This window comes from Dipodomys merriami, unplaced genomic scaffold, assembly GCF_024711535.1.
Source record: "Dipodomys merriami isolate MVZ:Mamm:240054 unplaced genomic scaffold, mDipMer1.0.p SCAF_277, whole genome shotgun sequence".
Taxonomy (NCBI): domain Eukaryota; kingdom Metazoa; phylum Chordata; class Mammalia; order Rodentia; family Heteromyidae; genus Dipodomys; species Dipodomys merriami.
Genome location: NW_027204237.1, coordinates 441096 through 468076, shown reverse-complemented (window position 1 = coordinate 468076; position 26981 = coordinate 441096). Strand labels below are relative to the sequence as shown.

At 46.0% G+C, this 26981-nt stretch overlaps 2 protein-coding genes across 2 annotated transcripts in view; one reads left to right on the top strand and one right to left on the bottom strand.

The window, feature by feature from the left end:
- Positions 1-15820, top strand: part of LOC138837839 (exonuclease V-like) — a 38084-nt gene extending 22264 nt beyond the window's left edge. The window contains exon 2 of the transcript XR_011375468.1: positions 15746-15820. The gene's annotated coding sequence lies outside the window, so the exon portion shown is untranslated. The remainder of the gene's footprint in view (positions 1-15745) is intronic.
- LOC138837841 (regulating synaptic membrane exocytosis protein 3) overlaps positions 15779-26981 on the bottom strand; it is a 42257-nt gene continuing 31054 nt past the window's right edge. The window contains exons 5-7 of the mRNA XM_070036842.1: positions 25185-25286; positions 24235-24374; positions 15779-21576 (exon numbers count right to left, since the gene is read on the bottom strand). Of these exons, the coding sequence (XP_069892943.1) occupies positions 21364-21576; positions 24235-24374; positions 25185-25286 (455 nt within the window). The 3' untranslated portion in view covers positions 15779-21363. The remainder of the gene's footprint in view (positions 21577-24234; positions 24375-25184; positions 25287-26981) is intronic.

Here is a 26981-nt window from a genome sequence, read left to right as displayed (position 1 = left end):
TTCCTTTGGTACAGTATCTTCTGTTCCCTCACTTTCCCAATCCCTCTCTCCCATCTCTACCCATGAGTTGTAGAGTTCATTTTGAAATGTTTTTTTTATTTCTTCAAAAACCTATACTTTATTCTTCTCTAGTTTTCTATGGTTAGGAAATAAGAATCTCATAGACTTTCCTGCCCCAGATAGCTTTGAACCATGATCCTCAAATCTCAGCCTCATGAGTAGCTAAGATTACAGGTAAGAGCCACCAATGCAGTCCTGGTTTTCTTTTGTTGTTGTTGTTGTTTTTTGTCCTTTTTTCCCCAAATGCATTTTGATCTCTTCCTTCCTTCCTTCCTTCCTTCCTTCCTTGCTTCCTTTCTTCCTTCCTTCCTTCCTTCCCTCCTTCCCTCCTTCCCTCCTTCCTTCCTTCCTTCCTTCCTTCCTTCCTTCCTTCCTTCCTTCCTTCCTTCCTTCCTTCCTTCCTTCCTTCCCTCCTTCTTGCCTGCCTGCCTGCCTGCCTGCCTTCCTTTTTTTCTTTTTTCTTTCTTGCTGTCCTTCTTCCTTTTCTTTCTCTAGGTTTGGGCACTATACCTGAACAAATTTTGCTCAGGTTAGCACTCTACTACTTAATTCTTAGCTCCACTTCTGGCTTTTTTTGTGTGTGTGATTGATTAGAGATAAGAGTCTTAGCTTTCCTGCTTGAGCTAGCTTTGAACTTCAATCCTCAAATCTCCAAACTCCTGAGTAGCTAGGATTACAGGCTTAAGCCACCAGTTCCCTTGCTCACTTAAACCTTTCTATAATTTTTCTGTTTTGGGCTGGGAATGTGGTTTAGCGGTAGAGTGCTTGCCCTAGCATGCATGAAGCCCTGGATTCCTCAGTACCACATAAAAGCAAAAGCTAGAAGTGACACTATGCCTCAAGTGGTAGAGTACTAGCCTTGAGCAAAAGTTTCAAGGATGATGCCCAGGCCCAGAGTTTAAGCCCCAGGATTGGCAACAATAAATAAATAAATAAAAATTTAAAATGTTTCTGTATAATCCTTAAGCATTATTTTTCCAATGAAGGTAGAGACTTTGCACCCTTCTAATGGGGACCCTCTTCCTATGAGCGCCCTCTTACTATTGTCTTAAGTACATCTTAAAGTCACTATAGGACAGAGATTGTATGCATATTTTGTACAACAATACAAATATAGCTTGTATTTGTATTGTGTCTTTGCATGTTTGTTGCATATTTATGATACAATTAGATTTTTTCAAGGATAAACAGAAAAAGTTATAAAAGAATAATAAAAATGTTTTGAGAACGGAGAGAAAATAAAAATAGGTTCAACAAATATAAGAAAGAAAAAAATAAATGAATCAGATTGAAATCAATACTTACAGAAGTTTTAAAACAGATACAATGGCTAGGATGTTCTCGGGGACAATGATTTAACTCCTGGATACTTTTAGATTTTAAGGAAGCTTTCAAAGATACCACAGAGAAAATTCCCTTCAGGGCCAGAAGATGTGGGCCGGAAAGGATAAAGTTGTTTTTCTTTTTGGATGGTTGTGGGGCTTGAACTCTGAGCTCTTCAGCTCATGGCTGGTGCTCTCCCTCTTGATCCACATTGCCACTTCCAGCTTTTTCTCTTTATGTGATGCTGAGGAATCGAACCCATGGCCTCATGAAAGGGAAGCAAAGTACTTTACCACTGAGCTACCTTCCAAGCCTCAAGAGATAACGGTTTAACTGACTTCAATCTAAATTAACAAAGAGAAAGAAAAAGTACTCCACATTCTTTTCATGTGTGTTAAATAGTTGCCATTTAAGGCAGTATACATTCTTGCCCTTAGACCTAATATAGACAGGAGCAGTGAAAATTTCTCTGTATGGATTTTTTTTGGGAGGGTCCAGTCGTGGGCCTGAACTCTGGGCCTGGGCGTTGTCCCCCAGCTCTTCAGCTCAAGGCTAGCGCTCTACCACTTGAGCCACAGTGCCACTTCTGGCTTTTTTTTTTCTGCTTATGTGGTGCTGAGGAATGGAACCCCGGGCCTCATGCATGCAAGGCAAGCGCTCTACCACTCACCTTCCCAGCCCCTGTATGGATTAGCCTCTTGTCCCATTCTTTTCATGAATTTAGGGGAGGGGGAGTTGGTCACCAGGTTTGATCTTGGCACTGTTCTTGAGCTCTTTTGCTCAAAGCTAGCACCCTAACCAGGCGCTGGTGGCTCATGCCTGCAATCCTAGCTACTCAGGAGGCTGAGATCTGAGGATCATAGTTTAAAGCCAGCCCTGGCAGGAAAAGCCATGAAACTATTATCTCCAATAAAACACCAGAAAACCAGAAGTGGCACTGTGGCTCAAGTGGTAGAGCCCTAGCCTTGAGCTGAAGAGTTGAGGGACAGCGCCCAGACCCAGAGTTCAAGCCCCATGACTGAAAACAAAAACAAAAACAAAACTAGCACCCAATCACTTTGAGCCATAGCTCTACTTCTGGCCTTCTGGTAGTTAATTGGAGATAAGAATCATGTACTTTCCTTCCTGGGCTGGCTCTGAACCATAATCCTCAGATTTCAGCTTCCTGAGTAGGATTACAGGTGTCAACTACCACTGCCAGGCTTCATGAACTTTTTTTTTTTGGTCATGGTGCTTGACCTCTAGGCCTTGGCGCTGTCCCTCAGCTCAAAGCTCAAAGCCAGCACTCTACCACTTGAGCCACAGCACCACTTCCGGCTTTTTCTGTTTATGTGGTGCTGAGGAATCAAACCCAGGGCTTCATGCATGCTAGACAAGCACTCTACCACTGAGCCACCTTCCCAGACCCTTTTGTTTTCTTGACTTCTGTAATTCAGAAACTTTATTCAAATGTTTAGATATATTCATCTTTTTTAGCACACCAATATGGTACTTGGCAGATACTTTTAGCTAAACTTCCTTCCTTCCTTTCTTTTTGGTACTGGGGTTTGAACTCAAGGCCTCATGTTTGCTTGGCAGGCATTTTACCACTCGAGCTATTTTACTAGACCTTTTTATGTTGCCTTTTTTTTTTTTTTTTTTTGCCAGTCCTGGGGCTTGAACTCAGGACTTGGGCACTGTCCCTGAGCTTCTTTTGCTCAAATTAGCACTCTACCACTTGAGCCACAGCGCCACTTCCTGTTTGTGGGGTACTGAAGAATCGCACCTAGGGTTTCATGTGAGAGACCAAAAATAAGTTTAGCAGTAATTTCAGACAAAACTAAGACATTTGTCATCTGTTACTGGAAAGTAAGTGTTAGATCCTGCACCAAGGCAAGATAACAGTAAGAATTATCAAGGGATCAGTCTGCCCTCACCAGTCTAGGAATTTGGACAGTCTCTCCCCCCAACTCTGCCGAAAAAACATTTAGGACAAAACATAATTCAGCATTCTTGTGGTTAGCCCCACTTATCTAACCAATGATGTATGATTTAACCTATCCTGTAACCGCTAAGCTAGAAAGTCCCTGCCCTTACTGGAAATGATCATACCCCTAACCATTGGGCTTAACATCCTTCCTGCTGCTACATACTCAGTAAAAACCCTGCTGAACATGTGGTCAGGGCTCACAACTCTGACTCGCTGCGTCAGTGACGATTATGAGTCTGAGATCGAGCTTGCAAATAAACGACTCTTTTGCTGTTTGCATTGGTCGTGGTCTCTGGGGGTCGCTTGGGGGTCTGGAGTTCAAGTCTAACACATGCATGCTAGACAAGCACTTGCTACATTCCCAGCCTTGCTTATTTTTGAGATAAGGTTTTGATTTATGGTCCAGCCAGCCTGGACTGTGATCATCCTATTTGTGCTAGAATGACAAGATCCTCCCACATGGCTTGGATGACAGGCACTCATCACTACTTTCAGCCATTAGTCAAAATGGAGTCTTATGACCTTTTTTTCACAGGGCAGGCTGGGGACTGGTTTCAGTTTGCAGTCTCCTGTTTACTGACAAACTAGCTAGGATTATAGGTTTGAGTCACTGTGTGTGGCTGATACTTTCACTCTAACGAAACAAATTCTCTTTCAGATAAAGTACATTTTCATTATCTGCTTGTTCTCTCCTTCTGTGCTATTACTGGGACTTGAACTCAGGGCCTCAAACTCTCACTTGGGCTTTTTTGCTCTCAGCTTGTACCCTTGACTCATTGTACTCTTGTACACCTGACCCATGTCTTGTTTTGTTTTGTTTTGGGTCTGGTCGTGGGGCCTGAACTCTGGGCTTGGGCACTGTCCCTCAGCTCTTCAGCTCAAGGCTAGTGCTTGACCACTTGAGTCACAGCACCACTTCCCGGTTTTTTTCTTTTTGCTTATGTGGTGCTGAGGAATTGAACCCAGGGCCTCAGGCATGCAAGGCAAGTGCTCTACCACTGAGCCACCTTCCCAGCCCCTGACCCATGTCTTTACTTCTGGCTTTTTGGTGGTTTACTGGAGACAAGAGTCTCTTGGATTTGTCTATTCAGGGTGATTTCAAACCAGCATTCTCAGATTTCTGCCTCCTGAGAAGCTAGGGTTATAGGCATGAGCCATATGTACCCCATCCCTCTGGGTCTTTTATATGTATATAAATATAGATCTTTTCTTCATAATTTAATGTTTTTCACATGATTTCACTTTTTTTTTTGTCGGTTGTGGGACTTGAACTATGGGGCTGGGTACTGTCCCTCAGCTCTTCAGCTCAAGGCAAGCACTCTACTACTTGAGCCACAGTGCCACTTCTGGTTTTTTGGTGGTTAACTGGATGTTCCTGTCCTGATTGGCTTTAAGCCATGACCCTCAGATCTCAGCCTCCTGAGTAGCTGGGATTACAGGGGTGAGGCCTTGGCTCCTGGCTTACAATTTCACTTTTAAATCCTTTTCCTGAGTGAGGTTCTGTAAGTTGATCTTTTAAGTGACTGACAGAGATTTCCAGATCCTATTGCTTGTATATATTCCACTGAGATTTTTAACTTTACATCCATATTTTTCATCTTTGGAAATGTTCTCTTATTCTCAAAGCTTCCCCATTTCCAGGCAGGAAAGAAATCAGTGTGTTGAATGTGGTAAGAGCTGGTACTGGAGCACAGATCTTTATCTCTTGGAGTCCACACAGGCAAGGAACCATTCAGGTAAAGCAGGAGGAATGTGGCAAAGGCCTCTGCTAAACTTCCAATCCTCTCATTCAGCTGTCTACACAGAGAGAAATCCTATCACTGTACTAAGTGTGACAAGGACTTCAGTCAGAACCTAGAGCTCTGTGTATATCAGAGTCCACACCAAAAGAAGCTGTTTGAAGTAGAACTCTTGAAACACAAACTTTAATGCTCATCACAAGCCCACACAGGCAAGATGCCATTGGGAGAAGCCATTGGGTGTGAAGCATCTGCTAAGTATTTTATTAGATCTGTAACCAGTAATCTCCTGGGAGTGAAACTGGACTCTATGGTGTGAAATGTGTAGTGAGAGCTTCAGTCAGAGCACAGCTCTTTGAGTTTCTTAAAAAGTTCACACAGCCAAGGAACCAGTGTAATCCTAGATACACAGGAGACTGAGATGTATGAATCCCAGTTTGAACAAGCCCAGGCAGATAATTCCAAGAGACTCTTATCTCCAATTAACCAGCAAAAATACAGAAGTGGAGGTGTGATTCAAGTGGTAGAGCAAAAGGAGTTAAGAGAGAACATGAGGCTCTGAGTTCAAGCCCCACTACCAGCATGTATGTGTGAGTGTATGTGAACGTTTGCACACACACACACAAATTCACAAAGAAGAAAACCCCATTAAATGTTGGACCTGTGGTACTGGCTTCCACTACATTATAAGGACCTTCATGTTCTACCTACCCCACATCCTCAGGCAAAACAAATTGATATGTGTAGTCTTGCATGTTATAGAATTTCACTTATCAGTGTTTACCCTTTGTGTTTTGTTTCTTTGTTCAGAGTGCTCTTTAGAGGATTCATCTACGCTCTCGCATGCTCAATATGCCAGGGCTTGCTCTCCTATCACACTTGTAGGCACACGTGACAGTTATAAGTAGGTTACCTCTCAACTCCCACTCTACCTTTCAAGAGGCTCTCCTTTCAGTGAGAACAATGTAAGGCTCTGTCAGCAGATGGTACTGAAAGGAAACTCCTGGAGGGAGGAACTTCTCGCCCTGAGTTCCTGTTCTGCTTTTCTTCTCTTACTGCCCTGTTGCCAAAGGCATGGGCATGGAGATATCCATTAACACATCCCAGCACATTAGCCCTGGCCCCGACCCCACCTCAGTACAGACATTCCAGTGAGGACTCAGCACCACATCCCAGGTGACAGACCCTGACACCTCTGTGTCATCTGCCAACTCTAGCCACCCAGCTTCCTGGAGGATTGTTGCCAGTGGTCCTCCAGATGTGCATAGCATGCCTCTCAGGCCTTACACCACCCTGCCTGCACGTAGGTACCGGCCCTCTTTACTGTCCTGGGCATATCCTGCTAGCCTCTACAGACAGGATGTTTCCTGTCTACCTGGAGACCCTGGACCAGGGAGGGCCTGGATAACCAGCATGCTTCTCCACATTACCTTACATGGTTTCCAGCAAAGTTTGAATCCTAGCTTTTAGGCCCAGCTTCCAATTTGTTCCAATTTGGGTACTCTCCATCAGTGTTACAGATACTCAGTTTTTATTTGCTTTTGCAGTACTGAGGATTAAATCCAGGGCCTTGTGTAAAATAGTAAAGTGACACTGAAGTTTTAGCAAGGATTTGTTTTATTATAACAGGTTAAAATAGGGAAGAATAGAAAGAGAGAGAAATATTTCCTACTCTTTTTTTTTTTTTTTTTTTTTTTTTTTGGTCAGTCGTGGGGCTTGAACTCTGGGCCTGGGCGCTGTCCCTCAGCTCTTCAGCTCAAGGCGAGCGCTCTACCACTTGAGCTACAGCACCACTTCCGGTTTTCTGGTGGTTTATTGGAGATAGGAGTCTCGCAGTCTTTCCTGCCCGGGTTGGCTTTGAACCGCGATCCTCAGATCTCAGCCTCCTGAGTAGCTAGGATTACAGGCGTGAGCCACCAGCGCCCGGCTTATTTCCTACTCTTGTGTAGAAAATGAGAGTTAAAAAACTGAGATAGGCGCTGGGAAAGTAGATCAGTAATAGAGTGCTTGCCTCGTATGCATGAGGCCCTGGGTTCGATTCCTCAGCACCATACAAACAGAAAAAGCCGGAAGTGGTGTTGTGGCTCAAGTGGAAGAGCGCTTGCCTTGAGTTGAAGAGCCGAGAAACAGTGCCCAGGCCCAGAGTTCAAGCCCCCAAAAGCAAAGCAAAACAAAAACTGAGAATCATTTTTTGTGTTGTGTTTTTTTAAACATTAAAATTTCTTTTTTCACATTGTTGTCTGGTTTTAATAATCAGTTGGAACCTTAAGAGACATTCTTGAAATTTGTGTTGTTTCCAACTTGAGGTGCTAATGAACTAGGCTGCCATGAACATTCTTGTCTTTGGACATATGTTTTCATTAGTCCTTATATACACCTACTGAGTGAAATTGCTGGGTTGTATGATAAAGCTGTTTGCCTTTATGAGAAATTGTCAAGCTGCTTTCCAAAGTGATCATACCATTTTATCCCCCCCCCCATTTTATCTTCCCCTTCTCCCCTTTCCTCTTCCTTCCTTCCTTCCTTCCTTCCTTCCTTCCTTCCTTCCTTCCTTCCTTCCTTCCTTCCTTCTTTCCTTCTTCCTTTTCTTTTTAATTTTGTCAGTTCTAGAGCTTAAACTCAGGGCCTGGGCACTCTCCCTGAACTTTTTTGCTCAAGGGTAGTGGAGCCACAGCTCCACTTCTGATTTTCTGGTAGTTAATTGGAGATACGAGTCTTGCAGACTTTCTTACCTGGGGTTGGTTTTGGAACCTCCATCCTCAGATCTCAGCCTCCTGAATATCTAGGATTACAGGTGTGAGCCACTGGTGCCCAGTCTCTCTTTCTTTTGTATTGGTATTGGGGCTTGAACTCAGGACCTAACACTCTACCACTGGAACCATACCTCCAGTTCCAGCTTTTTGCTAGTTAATTGGAGATAAGCATTTCATGAATTTTTCTGACTCAGCTGGTTTCTAACTTTGATCTCCGTATCTCAGCCTCCTCCTGAATAGCTAGGATTGCAGGGGTAAGCCACCAGCACCTGATGCATTCTAGTCTTTTTTCCTTAGAGTTTTCTATGTACTCAATCACACTATCTAGGAAGTGGCGCTGTAGCTCAAGTGGTAGAGCGCTTGCCTTGAGGTGAAGAGCTGAGGGACAACGCCCAGGCCCAGAGTTCAAGCCCCACGACCGACAAAAAAAAAAAAAACAACAAAACTATATAGAGCACTCAATCACACTATCTATTCATAAAACCAACTTGATTTCTCCAGTATAACCTTTTATTTCTTTTCTTTCCTGACTAGGATTGCTGGTACAATGTAAAATAGTAGATAAGAGCAGATATCCCTTTCTTATTCCTGATTTTAGAAGGAAAACATAATCTCTCATCATTACATATTATGTTAGATCTTAAGGATGTATTTTATTTGTTTGCCACAGGCTTTTGTTATGTAGCCCAAGCTGGACTGAAACTTGTGATCCTCCCACATTAGTTTCCTGAGTGCTGGGAATAATAATGCATAAATGCACTTTATGAGGTTAATTAGGAAGTTTGCCTTCTATTTCTAATATGCTAAGATTTAAAAAATCATAAATAAGTATTGGAGCTTTACTTGGGTTGTCTTATGCATCTATTGAGATGATTATATGGCTTGCTGTACTGTTTTGTGGTACTAGGGGTTGAACATGGTGCTTTATAATACTAAGCAAGGGTGATACCACTTGAGCCATGCCACCAAGCCTTTTCTTTGTATACTGTTTTTGTGAAAATGTCTGCTGACTTTACTTGGGCTGGCTTCAATTCAGGCTCATGATCTATCTACTCCTTGAGTAACTGGGAATCCAGGCATAAACCACAATGCCCAGTTTTCTCCTTATTTTTGGTTTATCCTATTATTCTTTGGTTTATCCTATTATTCCTTTCCCCTCTTTTTCTACCTTCTTTTGAATTGTGTACTTGTAATAGAGATAAGTGGTATAACACTAAAAGTTTATTATCTAGGCATCTCTTTTTCTTAGTATTTTTCTAGTGTTTTTTCAATATATCTTAAATTATATGTTCAAACATTATCCCACTTCAAGTATGATGTATAATATACTTCCATTTTTCTCTAATTGTTTATAGCTGTTATACCCTTTGCTTCTGTATAAGTTTTATGTTCCATAATAATGGGAAAAAATGGTTATTTTTTTTTCTGTACTGAAGGTCAAATGCAGGGCCATCTGCATGCCAGGAAAGCACTCTACTGTTGAGATACATCTCTAACCCTTGTTTTTTGGGGGGCCCTTGTTTTCTGTAGCTCAGGCTGGCCTTGAACTCACTGTATAACCCAGACTGGCCTCCATCTGGAGATTTTCCTGCTTCTTCCTCCCAAGTGCTGGAATTACAAGCACATGTAGTTGGCTAATTTTGCTTTATGATCCAACTTTTGTTTTTCTGTCAGTCTTGGGGCTTGAACTCAGGGTCTGAGCACTGTCCCTGAACTTCTTTGCTCAAGGCTAGCACTCTATCACTTGAGCCACAGTGCCAATTCCAGCTTTTTCTGTTTATGTGGTACTGAGGAATCGAACCCAGGGCTTCACGCATGCTGGGCAAGTACTCCCACTAAGCCACATTCCAAGACCTAATTTTGCTTTAAATAATTATCTTTTAAGAAATTAAACCTGAAGGTGGTTAGGGGAGGGATGGTGAAAATATTGAAAGGGATGACATTGATCAAGATATATTGTATTCATAAACTGCTTTGTTAAATGTACAACTACTTACAGATAATAATAAAAAAAATTTTAAATTAAACCTGAGGACAGGTGCCTGTAATTCTAGCTACTCAGGAGGCTGAGGATTGCGGTTCAAAGCCAGCCCAGGTAAGAAAGACCATGAGACTCTTATCTCCAATAAAACACCAGAAAATCAGAAGTGGCATGGTAGCTTAAGTGGTAGAGTGCTAGTCTTGAGCTGAAGAGCTGAGGGACAGTGCCCAGGCCCAGAGTTCAAGCCCCACGGCCGACCAAAAAAAAAAAAATTAAACTTGAAATGTTTTATATTTATATGTATATTTCTGGTGCTCTTTTTTTCTTTTGAATAGATCTTAATTTTTTGCCAGTTGTAGGGCTTGAACAAAGGGCCTACATGCTGTCCTTTCTTTTGCTTAAGGTTAGCACTTTACCACTTGCATCATAGTATATGTGGTACTGAGGAATCGAACCTAGGGCTTCATGCATGCTAGGCAAACACTCTACCACTAAGCCACCTTTTCAGTCCTAGATCTTAATTTTTATTAGATTTTTTTTTTCTTTTTTGGTCAGTCATGGGGCTTGCACTCTGGGTCTGGACGCTGTCCTTCATCAGCTCAAGGCTAGCACTCTACCACTTGAGCCACAGTGCCACTTCTGGCTTTCTGGTGGTTTATTAGAGATGAGTCTCACAGACTTTCCTGCCTGGGCTGGCTTTGAACCGTGATCCTCAGATCTCAGCTAGAATTACAGGTGTGAGCCATCAGCGCCCAGCATATTTTTTCTTTTAACGTAAGTAATTTTCTTTACTATGTCTTGAAGTTCAAAATTGACAGCAGCAACAATTTCTTCTCAATTCAGTTCTAGCCCTAAACGATCACTTTTTCCTTTCTATAGATTTATTTTTAATGATTATTTCATGTAAATGGAATCAGAATATATGATTTTTGTACATGAATGACTTACCATGTTTTGAGGCCCTCTATGATGTAGCATCTATCAGTGCTTCTTGCCTTTAATTGCAAGGTATATTTATGTTGTATAGACATACTACTCGTTTTATTTATACATCAGTTGCTCCACATGAATTTTGTTTTCTTTTGTATATAATGCATGAACATGTTGCTAGGTACACTGGGATACAAATTTTTTGTATATTTTGTCTTCGTTCCATATGTTTTCATTATCCTTTTTTTTTTTTGGTTGGTCATGGGGTCTGAACTCTGGGACTGGGCACTGTCCCTCAGCTCTTCAGGTCAAGGCTAGCGCTCTAACACTTGAGCCACAGCGCCACTTCTGGCTTTTTCTGCTTATGTGGTGCTGAGGAATGGAACCCAGGGCCTCATGCATGCAAGGCTAGCACTCTACCACTGAGCCACCTTCCCAGCCCCATCATAATCTTTTGAAAATATTTAGTAGACTTGTCAAGTCTTTCAGTAGCTATATGTTTAGCCTTTTTTATTTTTTGTGTTTGTTTTTGTTTTTTGGTCCGGTCGTGAGGCCTGAACTCTGGGCCTGGACACTGTCCCTCAGCTCTTCAGCTCAAGGCTAGCGCTCTACCACTTGAGCCACAGTGCCACTTCCGGGTTTTTTTCTTTTTTGCTTATGAGGTGCTGAGGAATCGAACCCAAGGCCTCATGCATGCAAGGCAAGCGTTCTACCACTGAGCCACCTTCCCAGCCCTATTTTTTATTTTTGGTCAGTTGTGGGGTTTGAACTCAGAGCCTGGGCAAAGTCCTTGAGCTCTTTTGCTCAAGGCTATCGCTCTACCACTTTGAGCCACAGCTCTACTTCTGGTTTTTGAGTATTTAATTGGAGATAGTCTCACAGGGACTTTTCTGCCTGGGCTGGCTTTTTTGGGGGAGGAAAGGGGGGTTGGTCATGGGGCATGAACTCTGGGCCTGGGCACTGTCTCTGAGCTCTTCAGCTCAAGGCAAGTGCTCTACCACTTGAATCACAGCGTGACTTCCAGTTTTCTGGTGGTTAATTGGAGCTAAGAGTCTCACAGACTGTCCTGCCCAGGCTGGCTTTGAACCATGATCCTCAGTTCTCTGCCTGCTGAGTAGCTAGGATTATAAACGTGAGTCACCAGCTCTGGCATTTAGCCTTTTGAGGAACTGTCCAACTTGTTTCCACAGTGGCTCCAACATTGGCAATGCCTTCAGATTTCAGTTTCTTCACATTCTTGCCAGCACTTGTTTTTTTAAATAGCCACCCTAGTAAATTTGAAATGGTATCTCATGGTTTGGATTTGCATTTCCTGATGGTCAGTATTGTTTGGTTATTGACCATTTTTATATTTTCTTTGCAGAAATGTCTATTCAAATCTATTGTCCATTTTATTTATTTATTTGGTCAAGGGGCTTGAACTCTGGGCCTGGGCGCTGTCCCTCAGCTCTTCAGCTCAAAGCAAGCGTTTTACCACTTGAGCCAAAGTGCCACTTCCTATTGTCCATTTTTAAATGGGGCTGGACTGTTGTTTGTTTTTTTTTGTCGGTCGTGGGGCTTGAACTCTGGGCCTGGGCGCTGTCCCTCAGCTCTTCAGCTCAAGGCGAGCGCTCTACCACTTGAGCTACAGCGCCACTTCCGGTTTTCTGGTGGTCTATTGGAGATAGGAGTCTCACGGTCTCTCCTGCCGGGGCTGGCTTTGAACCGCGATCCTCAGATCTCAGCCTCCTGAGTAGCTAGGATTACAGGCGTGAGCCACCAGCGCCCGGCGGGGCTGGACTGTTTATGATTTAGTTGTAATAATTCTTTTTTTTTTGCCAGTTCTAGAGCTTGAACTCTGGGCAGACACTGTCCTTGAGCTTCTTTTGCTCAAATCTATCACTCTACTACTTGAGCCACAGCACCACTTTCAGCTTTTTCTGTTTATGTGGTACTGAGGAATTCAACCAAGGGCTTCATGCATTTTAGGCAAGCCCTCTACCACTAAGCCACATTCCCAGCCCCTGTAATAATTCTTTATGGAAGCAAAAGGCTATTCCTTTCTTTCCTCCAGCTTTTCCAGGCTGCCTATGTCCTGTCCTATGTTCACAGCTCCCCTTCAACCATCTTCAAAGGCAGTAGCACCACATCTCTGGCTATCAGATCTTGCAATCCGATCTCTCTCTCTGACCGGAACTTGGAAAGATCTTCTGTGTGTGTGTGTGTGTGTGTGTGTGTGTGTGTGTGTGTGTGTGTGTGTGTGTGTGTGTGTGTGTGTGTTGTGTGTGTGTGTGTCGGTTGTGGGGCTTGAACTCTGGGCCTGAGTGCTGAGTGCTGTCCCTCAGCTCTTCAGCTCAAGGCTAGCACTCTACCACTTGAGCTACAGCTACTTCTGGTTTTCTGGTGGTTTATTGGAGATAAGAGTTTCCTGGCCTTTCCTGCCTAGGCTGGCTTTGAACTGGGATCCTCAGATCTCAGCCTCTTGAGTAGCTGGGATTACAGTCGTGAGCCACTGGTGCCTGGCAGATCTTCCACTTTCTTTTTTTTTTTGTCGGTCGTGGGGTTTGAACTCTGGGCTTGGGCGCTGTCCTTGTACTCTTCAGTTCAAGGCAAGCGCTCTACCGCTTGAGCCACGCACCACTTCCGGTTTTCTAGCGGTTTATTGGAGATGAGAGTCTCACGAACTTTCCTGCCCTGGCTGGCTTTGAACCGCAATCCTCAGATCTCAGCCTCCTGAGTAGCTAGGATTACAGGCATGAGCCACCAGCGCCTGGCTAGATCTTCCACTTTCAAAGATCTAAAACAGCCAAGTGGTGATTCACACCTGTAATCCCAGTACTCAGAAGTTTGAGGCAGGAGGATTAAGTTTTTTGAATTATCTAGTAAGACCCTGTCAAAAAGAAAGAAAGATTAAAAAACAAAAACAAAAAACCTTAAGGCCTTGGGAGGGAGTGGATTAGATTGGCTCAAATAACTATCCCAGATAATCTGGGATAATCTCCCTGTGGAAAGCCCTTAACTAATTCTACCTTCAAGGTACCTTTTGTCATGTAGTTAGCATATTTCCAAGCTGTTTGAGAATTCAAATGGGGATAACTTTGCTAACTGTTACTCTGACCACTACTACAAATAATACTTCAATGAGCATCATTGGACATGCTCCTTTGATGGGCCTATATCCAAATTTACTGGTCAGGCCAGGTGCTGGGAGCTTACCCTGCAATCCTAGCTACTCAGGAGGCTGATTTCTGAGGATCCCTGTTCAAAGCCAGTCTGGGCAGGAAAAGTCTGAGAGACTTTTACTTTCAATTAATCACAGAAAACTGGAAGTGGCACTGTGGCTCAAGCGGTAGAGTGCTTGCCTTGAGCTGAAGAGCTCAGGGACAGCACCCAGGCCCAGAGTTTAAGCCCCACAACGGGCCAAAACGAAAAACAAAAAAACAAAATAAAAAAATTTACTGGTCAAAGGCTCTGTATGATTAGATCAGATTAGTAGTCAAAAATGGCTCTGCCAATCTACATTTTCAACAGTATCGTCATCTTCCCATCATCACTTGGCATTTCCCAGCTTTATCATTTTTTGCCAGCCTATTGCAAGAATAAAGTGAAATTCATTATTACATTTCCATCACTGTTCAGAGCATAGAACAGTGAATTACTATCTTATCTTAATCCCCCAACAATCCTGTACTATGTTCCTTCTGTCTGAAGGACATCTTTCAGAATTCTTTTTTTCTTTTGGTTGTAGGGCCTGAACCCTGGGCCTGTGTGCTGTCCCTTAGCTCTTCAGCTCAAGGTTAGCACTCTACCACTTGAGCCACAGCACTACTTCTGGCTTTTTCTGCTTATGTGGTGCTGAGGGATTGAACCCAGGGCCTCATGCATGCAAGGCAAGCACTCTACCACTGAGTCACCTTCCCAGCCCCTGATCTTTCAGAATTTCTTTGAATCTCAGTTTGCATTTTCTGCTCCTTTGCCCCTTGAAAAAGAAGTGAAATTCAGAATCCTGGGAAATGTGTTTTGTTTTGTTTGGGTTTTTTTTTTTTTTTTTTTTTTTTTTTTTATCCATCATGGGGCTTGAACGCTGGGCTTGGGCACTGTCCCTGTGCTCTTCAGCTCAAGGCGAGCACTCTATAGCTTGAGCCACAGCATCACTTCCAGTTTTCTAGTGGTTTTTTTTTTTTTTTTTTGGGGGGGGGGGTGTCCAGTGGTGGGTCTGAACTCTGGGCCTGGGCGCTGTCCCTCAGCTCTTCAGCTCAAGGCTAGTGCTCTACCACTTGAGCCACAGCACCACTTCTGGCTTTTTTCTTTTTGCATATGTAGTGCTGAGGAATCCAACGCAGAGCCTCATGCATGCAAGGCAAGCGCTCTGCCACTGAGCTATCTTCCCAGCCCCCTCTAGTGGTTTATTTGAGATAAGAGTCTCACAGACTTTCCTGCCTGGGCTGGCTTTGAACGGCAATCCTTGGATCTCAGCCTCCTGAGTAGCTAGGATTATAGGCGTGAGCCTATTTCCCGGCTGGGAAATGTGTTTTTATATATTAGTTTCATGAGCCTTTCCTCAAGAGTGCCCATGATATTGCATGGCCAAGTGCCAGAACCAAACAGTTAAGAGGGCCAGCCTCTTCCAGCAAGCATATACTGTGGTAAGACTCTACTTCCTTTATCCCAGCCACAGGATGACTACAGCTCTTCCTAGAAGCGACGGTTAATATACTGTTAATATGCCCCTCTTATGAGGCAGGGAGGGTAAGCAGTAGTCGAGAGATCAATCATTGCTGTAGTTCACAGCCCTAGAAGTCAACTGCTACCTTTGCTGCTTCTGTTGAGTATGGCTGAAGTTAAACCACATGCTTGAGCAGAGTCTTTGTCCCATCTTACCTTTTCTTCTTATTTGAGAAACCCTTGTACAGTCTGTGAAGATTGAAGGCTTTGAGGGTATTCTCTCCTGTCAAGCAAGACACACCACTTCTCTTTTTAGTCACCTAGAACTGTTTTTTCTCTCTCCTAGAATTAAGAACCATCTCCAAAAAGCAACACAAGATTAATTTCAAATGAACTTTAATAATTTTTTTTCTGCCCAAATACTGTACATGCAGAAGCCATGTGAAGAATTTTCTCCTCAAGGGAATTGGCAAGAACATCATGTGAAACAGCTGGAAGTCCCTCCCAGCTGTCCACCTGCCACCCAGATACCACAAGTTTGGAATGATGCTGCACATAGAAAATGTAAAGAGCACAGATATAAAAGGCTAATTGCTTCTTATCTAAACAGTGTGCTTGTCAGTCCCTAACAGCTATCTTTCTCTTTGTAGGATGCATTTGGAAATTCTAAAAAAGGGGTTCCTGCCTTCTGTGAGTTTACATGCTAAAGGAATTGGTAGAACTCTCGGGCCCACTTTCCCAAAGGAAACAGCCACTCTGCCTTCTGAGATGATACTTGGTAAAAGATATTTGGGAGGGAGGAATGGTTTTAAAGAGCAAAATACTTGGAGGGGAAGTAAGTTCCCTCTCTCCTCCCATCAGAGAGCATTTCCTTTAGAATTCTCAGATCTTTACCTTGTCCTGTGTCCTCTGAAAGCAGAGGTGAGGATGACCCAGCTTTATCTGCTGTGGGAACACGGACCTATTCAGGATGCAGCTGAGACTGTGATATCACATCAGCACCTTGAAAATTGTCCTTTAGAGACAACCCCTAATTATTTCTCATCATAATAGAGAAAAGGAGGAAGAGCAAACCATGGACTGGTGAAAGCAGTCTGTTAGGACTCCCAGAGTTCTTGTCAGAGGCAGCATCTGGGTGTGAACCAGATGAGAGTCTGCACCCAGCTTGGGCACCAGAGGCTAGATGAAGTCAATCCATAGAACCAGCCGCCAGAGGTGCCAGGCTCGCCACCCTCAGCAGCTCCCAATCAGAGATTTATAAAACCAGGAGGGAACCTGGAGCAACTAGCTCATGCTCTGATTTTACAAATGAGGAAGCTGAGACCCAGCAAAGGGAGAAATCCTACACAAGGTCACAGTTTCTGGCAAAATGATACAGAACAGCTATCCCTGTCCAGGTCATTGGCTAATATAACAGATGCTCAGTTGTCCCTGGAATTCCCAGGCCCCTTTTACGTTAGCCAAGCGGTCGGGAATCCATCCTAGGGACCCTTCCTAGCATCAGTGTGAACTCCCTGGGAGGCTTAAGGCTCTGTTCTTACAGGCCAAGTTTCCAGCCAGATCCATGGAAGGTTTCTCCCAAGCAGTAACATGCTGTTCAAGAAGCACCTGCCAAAGCCAGTCTAGGCCCCTGGGAGGGTATGAGTTCCTCTCATTGATGTAGCTTTCCTCACAGGCACAGCCATGCTGGGCCTGCAGAAGCCCAAGCTCAGGGATGGGGGGGGAGGGGAGGGGAGAGTTGCTTTGCTACATGGGAAGATTAAGCCCTTTTGTCAGAGAACAAGGTCTCACTTTTAGGCATGCCAACATCTCCACCGGCAGAGTTGGTGCCCAAGGAGGCCAAGTTGCTCTCTTTGGCATCACTGACATTGCTCTGAGATGCTCAGGCACTCTTTTAAAAATAACCCTTTCCCAGACAGACCAGACCAATCCAGCCACCACCAGCCCCATACATCCGATTGTATGGAGCTCCCCTGCTTTAGAGATCCTGGTTGTTGTGTTCTGCCCCAGTCTCTTCAGACCTGGGTGTGAAGCAGACTGGAGAGAGAAAGCAGGGGATGTCTCTGACTATTCTCTGAAAGACAATCCAGTAGAGGGAGCAGCATTCTAAAGAACCTCTGTACATGTCAGGCCATTGAAGAAGACAACTCTGAAGAAAGGAAGAAATATGGAGGAGGAGGCAGGGATGCAGCCCTCTTGTTTTCTACTTCCCTGCAGCCACTGTGGAAATGCTGCCACATAAGCTTCTGGCCCCGGGATGGAGGGCCATGTCTCCCCACCCTGGTGGAGAGCAACTCAGCCACAACATCAGACAAAGGCAGCAATTTCTTACACAGTTCACACAGTGCTAGAAGCAATCAGAGACACAGAAGAGCAGCCTTACTAAGGCCCTGCTGCTTTCTAGGCCAAGGGTGATGGGGGAACATTGAGGTATTGGGAAGAGGAGCTTAGCATCTCCTGGGCAGCAGGGCCTGGAGTGAGGCCCCTAGAAGTGTCAGGACTCATGGTAAAGCAGTCTAGATTGTGCTACATTTCATTTCCAAAGAAGTGCCCTTAGAGGGCTATATTGTCTTTAAAAACAGAGGCTTCTGCTCTCCTCGAGGCTGGCAGTACAGAAGAGAGCTCAGACGATTTCCTGGTGGGAGGCCAGCCCCCAGGAAAGCTGGCTTGACCTCAGCACTCCATTCGGCAGTGATTCCACAAGTAAGAGGCGATCTGCGGGATCTCTTTCTGCAGTTCTCCTCATTTCTGCCTCAGCCCCAGAAAAGGCTGGCATTGCCTGGGACCTGCTGGATCCCGAGAACCTCCTAAGTGCCCTTTTCCTAGAACTGGGTGGCAGAAGAGACTGGATGGGGAGGGACTTTCAGAGATGGTTCTTCCCTGAAAGATCAAATCCTCACTGTCAAACCAAGACTTGGCTCATTTATTGGAGCCTGCTTTATAGCAAAGGCCCATCATAGACTTCCTGGTAGGGTAGAAGTCTCTTAGGAAAGTGGGACAGACTGAGCAGAGCAGAAATACGAAGACAGATGCTCTGAGTCATCTATCTCAGCCCCTGCCCACAGCTCAACATCACTTCAGGGCTACTTTTGTTTCTGCCACATCCCTGACAAATCTGGCCTGATCAGAGAATGAGTCTTCTCCTGTGACCACTGCTAGGTTTCATCTGGGGCGAGAAGCCAAAGGAGAACCTAGAGGATCATGTTCCTTCCTTCCCCACATCCCCTCCACAGAGGGCAGATCTGTTTCCCCCTGCCCAGGGAAGGCCAGAAATTACACTCCTATACTCTCTGCCCAGCACAGGCAGAGTGGTTTCTCAGGCAACCTCTGAATCTAGGATCCTGAGAAACACAAGTTAAAATCCAGCCACTCTCTCATGCATACACAGCCTCACACCATTCGCCCTCATGGTGGAAATCCAGGTGGGGATTCTTATTTGGTGTAAAGAGTTAAAAAAGATGAATTCCCCAAGGTCAAGTTTGGGGAGTTGCATTCCACTGAAGACTGGAAGCCAGGGATTGTAGACAGGTCAGCCCTAATTGCCAGCCTATCAGGTGCCCCCCCCACCATGCCCAAGCTGGAACTTTCCTCATGCTGACTTCCCTCAGAAACAAGGGCACCAAGGCCTAGAGCTACCCAAGGGCAACCTCTCTGCTGGCAGCTCCCACCTCCTCCCAGTGCCCCCCTAGAGGCAGGAGGATGTTGACAGTTCCCATTTCTTGGGAGTGAGTCAGTGCTACCATAGCAAATATCTATGCTATCCGTGGTTCACTAATGCTATCCCCACTCCAAAAGTGGACTTTTATACCATCCAGAGAGCGATGGCTGTACAACCGAGTACATCATCAACAGAAGACGGAAATACCCTTTTGCCCACAAGCTTTTGCTCTGTCCCCACTCTACTAGGGTCAAAGAGGACAGAGCACCGTGGCCCATTTTTAGGGCACAGTCCAGTCCAAACCTGACTGGGGGTGTGTGTGAAACAGCCTGGCCACCCCTCTCCCTGCTCTGTGCCCACAGTGGATCTCTTCTCTAAAAGTGCCTGGAGGAGGCGCAGGCACTACCTTTGTTCATTTCCTTTCTGCCTTACCCACATTTTGCCTGGGGCTAGGATCCATGACTCCTAGGAGGCTACAGCCTAGGGAGGCCCCTTGGACTAAGCCGGCCTTATGCCCCCATTCTCCCTTGAAACTTAGGTACAACTGGAAATCAAGCACTCAGGTCAGTATCTCCACTATTACCTCAGTAGTTGTCTCTGCCTAGCTACTGGGGCTGGAGGAATGTCAGCACTTGAAAACAGGCTGGAGAAGAGGCAGAAACAGCACTTTTCTATACCAGGACCCCCTCTTCCTCTAGGCAAGGACCCAGAGTGGCTCTTCCCATCTCCTGGAAGCCTCATCTTTTACCCTAGAGCTGAGGAAGGAGAGGGGTAGATGTGGCATTCCTGAGCCAGACTTCAGGAGGCCCTGCAGCCACGTCAGGGTCCAGTCCAGGCACTGGTCCCCACTACAGGGCCAGTGGTCATATGGAACCGGTGTCTGGCGGGAAGGAGTCCCAACCAGACAAGGGTGGGCAATAGAGCAGAGGCAATGGGGTGCCCATGAAGGCCACTTCCCTGGAGGGCAGCAGGAGCAGGCAAGAAGGCAGGGAGTCCAGGAGGGGTGGAGTATTGCTTGTACAGAGCTGGTGACTGTGGCAGACTGGCGCCCAGAGGCAGGCTTCATGGAGCCAGCAGGCTGGAGCCTGAGTGTGTCTGAACTCCAGGTAGAGACCCGTGTCTGGAAATGAGCAAAACAAACAAACAAACAAACAAACAAAAGCCCCAGTGCCCAATGAACGGCTTCATGCAGCTCATCCACAAGGCTAGACCAGGTTTTCAGCACTGTCTCAGAACAAGTCAGCCTCAGCCCTCTTTACCCTGGCAAACAGCTCTACCCTGGGCACTTCTTAGCAAGCCATGCACTCAGAGATGATCCCAGAGTGAGGACGACCACCTTTGGGCCTGGGGAGAACTGCTTATTTTGGCAGATAACATCCTCTCTAAGGACAAGCTCCTGGGCCCACCAGGAGGACTCCTTTGGCATGTTGGAGGACAGGAGACCGGCAGCTAGAAAAGAGGTGGGGGATAAATACCAAGGGAATCACTGGCATTTCCCTCTAGAGTGTCTTTGCCAGTACCCCTGGAAACTATGACCTCCTTGTGCTCGCTTGTTGGAAGTGGTTTCCAGCACCAGGGAGCCAACAGTTTCAAAGCCCTGCCCTTCCTGGGCATCCTCTGCTCCCCTGGGGCCCTAGCCAGGGAACTGATGAACATGCCACATGCTGCAAGGGGGCATTCGGTGAGAAGGGCTGTCCAGGGGCTAGGACAAGGAGGAGGAGTGAGGGTTCTCAGAGGAGCCCAGGTGTGGCCAGCTGCAGTGGATGCTACATTCCTCAAACACAGCAGCAATGCTGGGAGAGGCAAGGGTGAAAGAAAGACAAGACAGAAAACTGAGCAGAGACTACCAAGAGGAGGCACAGGCGGGGAATACACAGGCTCTGTCCCAAGCAGAGGGCCAGACAAGATCAACCAGTGGCCACACACCCCCTACTTCTACCCCTGGAGACTCAGGATGTGAGTTGGGTCTATACAACACTCCTTTGGATTTCTTTTCAAGAAGGTACAAAGACATGGATTTCAGACCATGTGGTCACCAGGATTGACTAGATCTGGACAAATGAACAGATACAATGTGACCACACACACAGACACACACACACACCACACACACACCACACACACACACACAGACACACACACAGAGACACACACACCACAGTCTCCACTGCCAACTGGGACAAGCCCAGTAGCCAACAGGCATGCAGCAGGATGAGGGGCCCAGGACACAGACTATGTACAGGGGAGGTGGGACCCACAGGCTCCCTTCATACAACATCCCTGGCCTCTCATCCTCAGTGAGGTCCTTAGGAGCATGAGGGGCTGGTGGCACTCTCCAGGGAGGACTGGGACAGGCGCCTGGTGAGGGATCCCAGCGTGGAGTCAGCCACGGAGGAGGTGGGGAAGAGTTTGTACCAGCCGGTGACTGCAGCGCTCAGGTCCAGCTCATCCAGCATGATCTGGGCCATGCCCATGAAGCACTTGTGGTCCATGCGGCCATAGTCGCCCCAGACGATCACCTAGCAGCCGGGGAGGAAGAGTGAGAAGCTGAGCCACCTCCCTACTACAGGACTGGGCAGTGGCTCAGGCACATACAAGCTTCAAGGCACAGATGGGAAGAGGCAGGACTCAGACTGATCTGGGACAACAACTTTCTGAGCACTTGAGACATGCCTGACTCAGTCCTAGGGACTTTGCATTTCAACTAGTACAACCAGCTACATGAGTTGGGGTACTGTGTATTATTTCTATTCAGGGGAAACTGCAGCTCTGAACAGCTCATTAAACCAAAGGCACTCAGTGAATTGTGGCAGCCTGGTGTGTCTGGGCATGTCTGGCTCTAAGACCTCCCAGCATCCAAGTTGACCACTTTTCTCATGAAGGAGCAGACTGGGGGTCCAGGGCCTGGGTTGTAGCTGCCCTTTGCTTCTTCACTGTGGGTCTTACCTAAGTTCCCTCACTGGACCTCAGTGTTTCCACCTGCGACTCTAGTAGAGGCAACTAGATTAGCTAAGTGCCTGCCTGCCTTCCTGCCTTCCTGCCTGCCTTCCTCCCTCCCTCTCTCCCTCCCTCCCTCCCTCCCTCCTTCCCTCTCTCTCTCTCTCTCTCTCTCTCTCTCTCTCTCTCTCTCTCTCTCTCTCTCTCTCTCTCTCTCTCTCTCTCTCTCTCTCTTTCTTTCTTTCTTTCTTTCTTTCTTTCTTTCTTTCCAGTCCTGGAGCTTGAACTCCTGGGCACTGTCCCTGAGCTTCTTTTTGCTCAAAGCTAGCACTCTACCACTTGAGCCACAGCACCACTTCTGGCATTCTCTGCTTATGTGGTATTAAGGGATCAATCCCAGGGCCTGGTGCATGCGAGACAAGCACTCTACCACTAAACCACATTCCTAGCCTGAGCTAGGTGAATTTCAAGCTTATGTTTTTTAGTACATCTAATATAGGGTCTAGGCTTAGAACCCTTTGGAGTTCTGCAGTTCTTTTGTCGTTGTGGGCCTAAACTCCCGGCCTGGGCACTGTCCCTCAGCTCTTCAGCTCAAGGCTAGCAATCTACCACTTAAGCCACAGTGCCACTTCCGGCTTTTTCTGCTTATGTAGTGCTGAGGCAAGCACTCTACCACTAAGCCACCTTCCCAGCCAAAACTTTTTTCTTTTTAAGCTGTGTATATCAGGCATTTGGTTACAATTTGGTTATAATTTGGAAAGCTAACACACAACCCAAATGAGAAGTCAGACAGATGCAGCTCTGGCCATTTCTCTGTCACCTACATGGCCTCAGGCAAGGCTACCAGCAATCACCACCATCATTGTTAATACTTAGTGTGTCTGGTACTATTAGGCCTTCTAGATCCATTGTTCCCTTCACCCAACACAGGGCCATTGACTCTGAGCTGTAGGCCCACATGAGCTCAGGTTCCATGGAAGGGGCACAGTGAGCTTCCCTTGGGGGAATGCTGTGAAGGACCAACCACATGTGTGCTAATGAATTTGTCACTGTCAAGTAGCTGGGATGAGTCACCTGGGCTTGAGCTCCACTTGGCTGAACTATTCATTGGCTGAAACCCCAACAAATCACTTCACTTTCTGAGACCCCATTTCCTGGCTTGAAAAATGGGGAGAATCACATATTTTTCACAGGATCATCTCCAGGATGATATGAGGTCATTCTGGAGAGCACTTAACACAAAACTAGGCTCCTAGCTGAGGTGTAATGAATGCTAGCATCAGGTAGGAGAAGAAAGAAGTGGACAAACAACCCTCCTTCTCCCTACAAGCTGTGCAACTTGCAGAGCAATCTCATTAACTCTTAGAAGAACCTTGGCTTTATAGTGGTGCTGTGGCTCAAGTGTTAGAGCACTAGCCTTGAGCTAAAGAGCTGAGGGACAGCGTCCAAGCCCAGAGTTCAAGCCCTACAACCGGAAACAAAAAATAATAGTTGTTCATAATATCAAAAAAAATAAAAAAAGAAGAACCTTGGCTTTCATATGAATCAACTAGGGGTGCCAGGCACTGGTGGCTTACACCTATAATTCTAGCTACTCAGGAGGCTGAGATTTGAGGATTGCAATTTGAAGCCAGCTTAGGCAGAAAATTCTATAAGACTCTTACCTCCAACTAACTAGCAAAAAGCCCAAAGTGGAAATGTGGCTCAAGTGGTAGAATACCAGCCTTAATTGAAAAAGCTAAGCAAGAGTACAAGGCCCAGTGCCATCTCCCCAAAATTTTAAAAATCAATGGGGGGCAAGAATAACTTCACTGGGTAGTAAAAAATAAATGGTAATAAAAATTAATGTACCTGTTATAGTGCTTGGCATAGAATGAAGCATAAAAACTTTTTTTTTTTTTGTCAGTCATGGGGCTTGAACTCTGGGCCTGGGCACTGTCTCTGAGCTATTCAACTCAAAGTGAGTGTTCTACCGCTTGAGCCACAGCACCACTTCTGGTTTGCTGGTGGTTAATTCGAGGTAAGAGTCTCACGGACATTCCTGCCGGGGATGACTTTGACTCCTCAGATCTAAGTCTCCTGAGTAGCTAGGATTACAGGCATGAGCCACTGGTGCCCAGCAACATAGAGACTTAAAAAAAAAAAACAACAAAAACTTTTAAAGTGAAGCTTTCTGGTCTTTAATGACCTTTAGTGACCTTAAACTAATGCTTTCTGGACCACTTGCCTTTGGCACTCACCTGCAGCACCTTGCCCTGTGGCCCCTCTTCAAAGAGCAGAGCCTGCTGGTACAGAGGATCACAGGTCTTCTTGGCCACCTTGGTCTTTTTCTTGGCCAGGCAGGTCCCATTCTCAAGCAAGTAAGCCTTGATATAGGTGGCTGAGAAGTGAGGGAGAATATGACAGGGAGAGTCTAGGAGAGACAGCTAAGGCCTGCCTTGTCCCCAGTCTCCAGAATCACAGGCTGAGCATGGTGAACAGCATGAGTAGAATGAGCAGGCCAGTATATAGCGGGTGGGAGAGGCTGTCTCCTCTTCCTCTTTCTGCCCTCATATTGTTCACTGGCCTTCCAGCCAAGGTGCCAAGGATTATCAAGAATACTGATTTAGGGCTGGGAAGGTGGCTCAGTGGTAGAGCGCTTGCCTTGCATGCATGAGGCCCTGGGTTCAATTCCTCAGCACCACAGAAGCAAAAAGAAAAAAGCCGGAAGTGGTGCTGGGGCTCAAGTGGTAGAGCGCTAGCCTTAAGCTGAAGAGCTGAGGGATAGTGCCCAGGCCCAGAGTTCAGGCCCCATGACTGGACCCCCCCCCAAAAAAAAAGAGAATACTGATTTAGGCTCACACTGATATCCTTAGTTACTCAGGGGGCTAAGATCTGAAAATTAAGGTCTGAGAATTGAAGCCAGCCTGGGCAGACAAACCCAAGAGACTCATCTCCAAATAACCAGCAAAATTCCAAAAGTGGAGGCATGGCTCAAGTGGTAGAGCACCAGCCTTGAGAAAAAAAGCCAATCAAGAGGATGAGACTTGGAGTTCCCTCCTTTCCCCCCAACCCACCTCCTCACACACACACTATTGACTTAGTCCAGTATGGAGCTAAGGATTAGGGACATGCTAGATGGGGAGGTCAGATGTACACCCTTCCCTGTCAGGACTATTTTCCAAATCCTTCTCTCAGCTCCTAGCCTCACCTGGGAGGGATTTGGAGCCTGGTTTGGGGGTCAGGCCCCGAGCTTCAATTACTTCGACCTCCAGCTGGCCACTCCGGTCCATGATGGCAATGTGTACGTCTCCTGCAAAAGAAAAGAGCCAGAGGTTGGGCAGAGCCAGCTACTGGAGAGAATGCCAGTCTACAGAGGATATTGCAGGGTCCCTGGGAGGGGACCAGGATGGAGCAAGCATGACTAAGGTGTGCCTAAGACATGCTGTGACAGGTCTCTTGGAGTAAGGAGGGGGCAGGACTTCAGGGGACACACCTAGGCTGACACAGATGGCTGCCAGGCTCATAGAGCCTCTCAAGTCAGGGACGCTGTGGGCTCTGGCTCTTCATCTGCCTCTACACAGAAGCCTTTAGTCACTCCCCTTAATATATGTCAAATACTGAAAGATTTCATTGCGAAGAGATGCTGAGCTACAAGCACGCTCAAGATACAAGTCACCACCTGGGAACTGGGTTGACTGAAACCCTTGCCAATGGAGGGAAGGGAAGCTGGCAGTCCTTGGGTGCAGATTGCCGACCACTCACTGGACTCTCAATACAGGTCATCTAGTTGGGGCAGATCCCGTGTGTGGAGTCATGTTGTTGATTTCTAGAAACTCCTAGCTTTGTTCATCATGATTCGCAGAATTTAGAATTAGGCAGTAGTCTCTTGGAACAAGGAGTAGGGAAACTCGATTTTGAAAAATTAGGTGGGCCAGACTTTGGCATCAGTCTCCATTTTAGATTCTCTTAGCCATCATGTACTTTGCGTTCTAGGAAGAATAGGGGTGAACAGTGATTTACATGTTCAGGAGGCACCCCGAAATTCAGCCTCCTCCCTCCACGGATATGTAACCTTTTCATGGAAGGGAGGGTCTTGGGACTTAATCTCTGCATCTCACTACAACATTCCCAATCCAGGAGAACATATGCAAACCCATCTTTCCACATTTAGGACACAAGGGGGCACCACACACAAATATTCTAGAGTGTGATGGCGCACTAGCTGTGTAGAAGTGGGTCACTCTTCTCAAGGCTTTCCATTTCATGACTAAACTGGGGAGGGAGAAAGACTCCCCAGGCCCTTAAGAGCCTGAAAGCAAAAGCTAGGAATTAGGCAAAACCTAGAGCCAGAAGAAAGCTGATCTCACCCTCCAAGGATCCCCCACGGACCCCTCTTCCAGAACAGGTTCCTGTGTGTATTCCTCCAAGGAAGACAAAATTGTGCTGTAGTAGGAGCCTTGACTAAGAATGGAAACCCAAGCTCTACAGTTGACTTCTTTGGCTGTGAGGGCCAAAGCACTGGATAGGGGCTGCATATGAACATGTGGATCAAACAGTGCTCAGGCCAGAGTGATGTACAGGCAGTGAGGAAGCACTTCTGAAAGGCTCTTAGAAAGGACCATTTAAGGCCAACACAGCTAAAACCTAAAGGCAGAGGGGAGGGACCTTGAGAACTCTTGGAATGAGCTATGTTGCAGCCAAGTGGACTAAGGGTAGGCTTTGGGGAAGTTCTTCCAAGCTGGAAGGAATAAGGAGAGAGAATTATGAAAAAGCTTCCAGGTATCCATCATTGTTCGGAATAATAGGTCTCATCACCCACAGCTCTTAAGGGATACATTAAAATAGTTCATGTGAAGCAACTACAAGAAGCACAATAAATTAGGTATTACTGCACAACTCAAGAAGGTCTTATTGTTTCCATTTTACAGATGAGGAAAGTCACTTACTTGTCCAAGGGTGCAAAGGTCACACAGAATTTATGAATTCACCCCAGCCAATGCAGTGA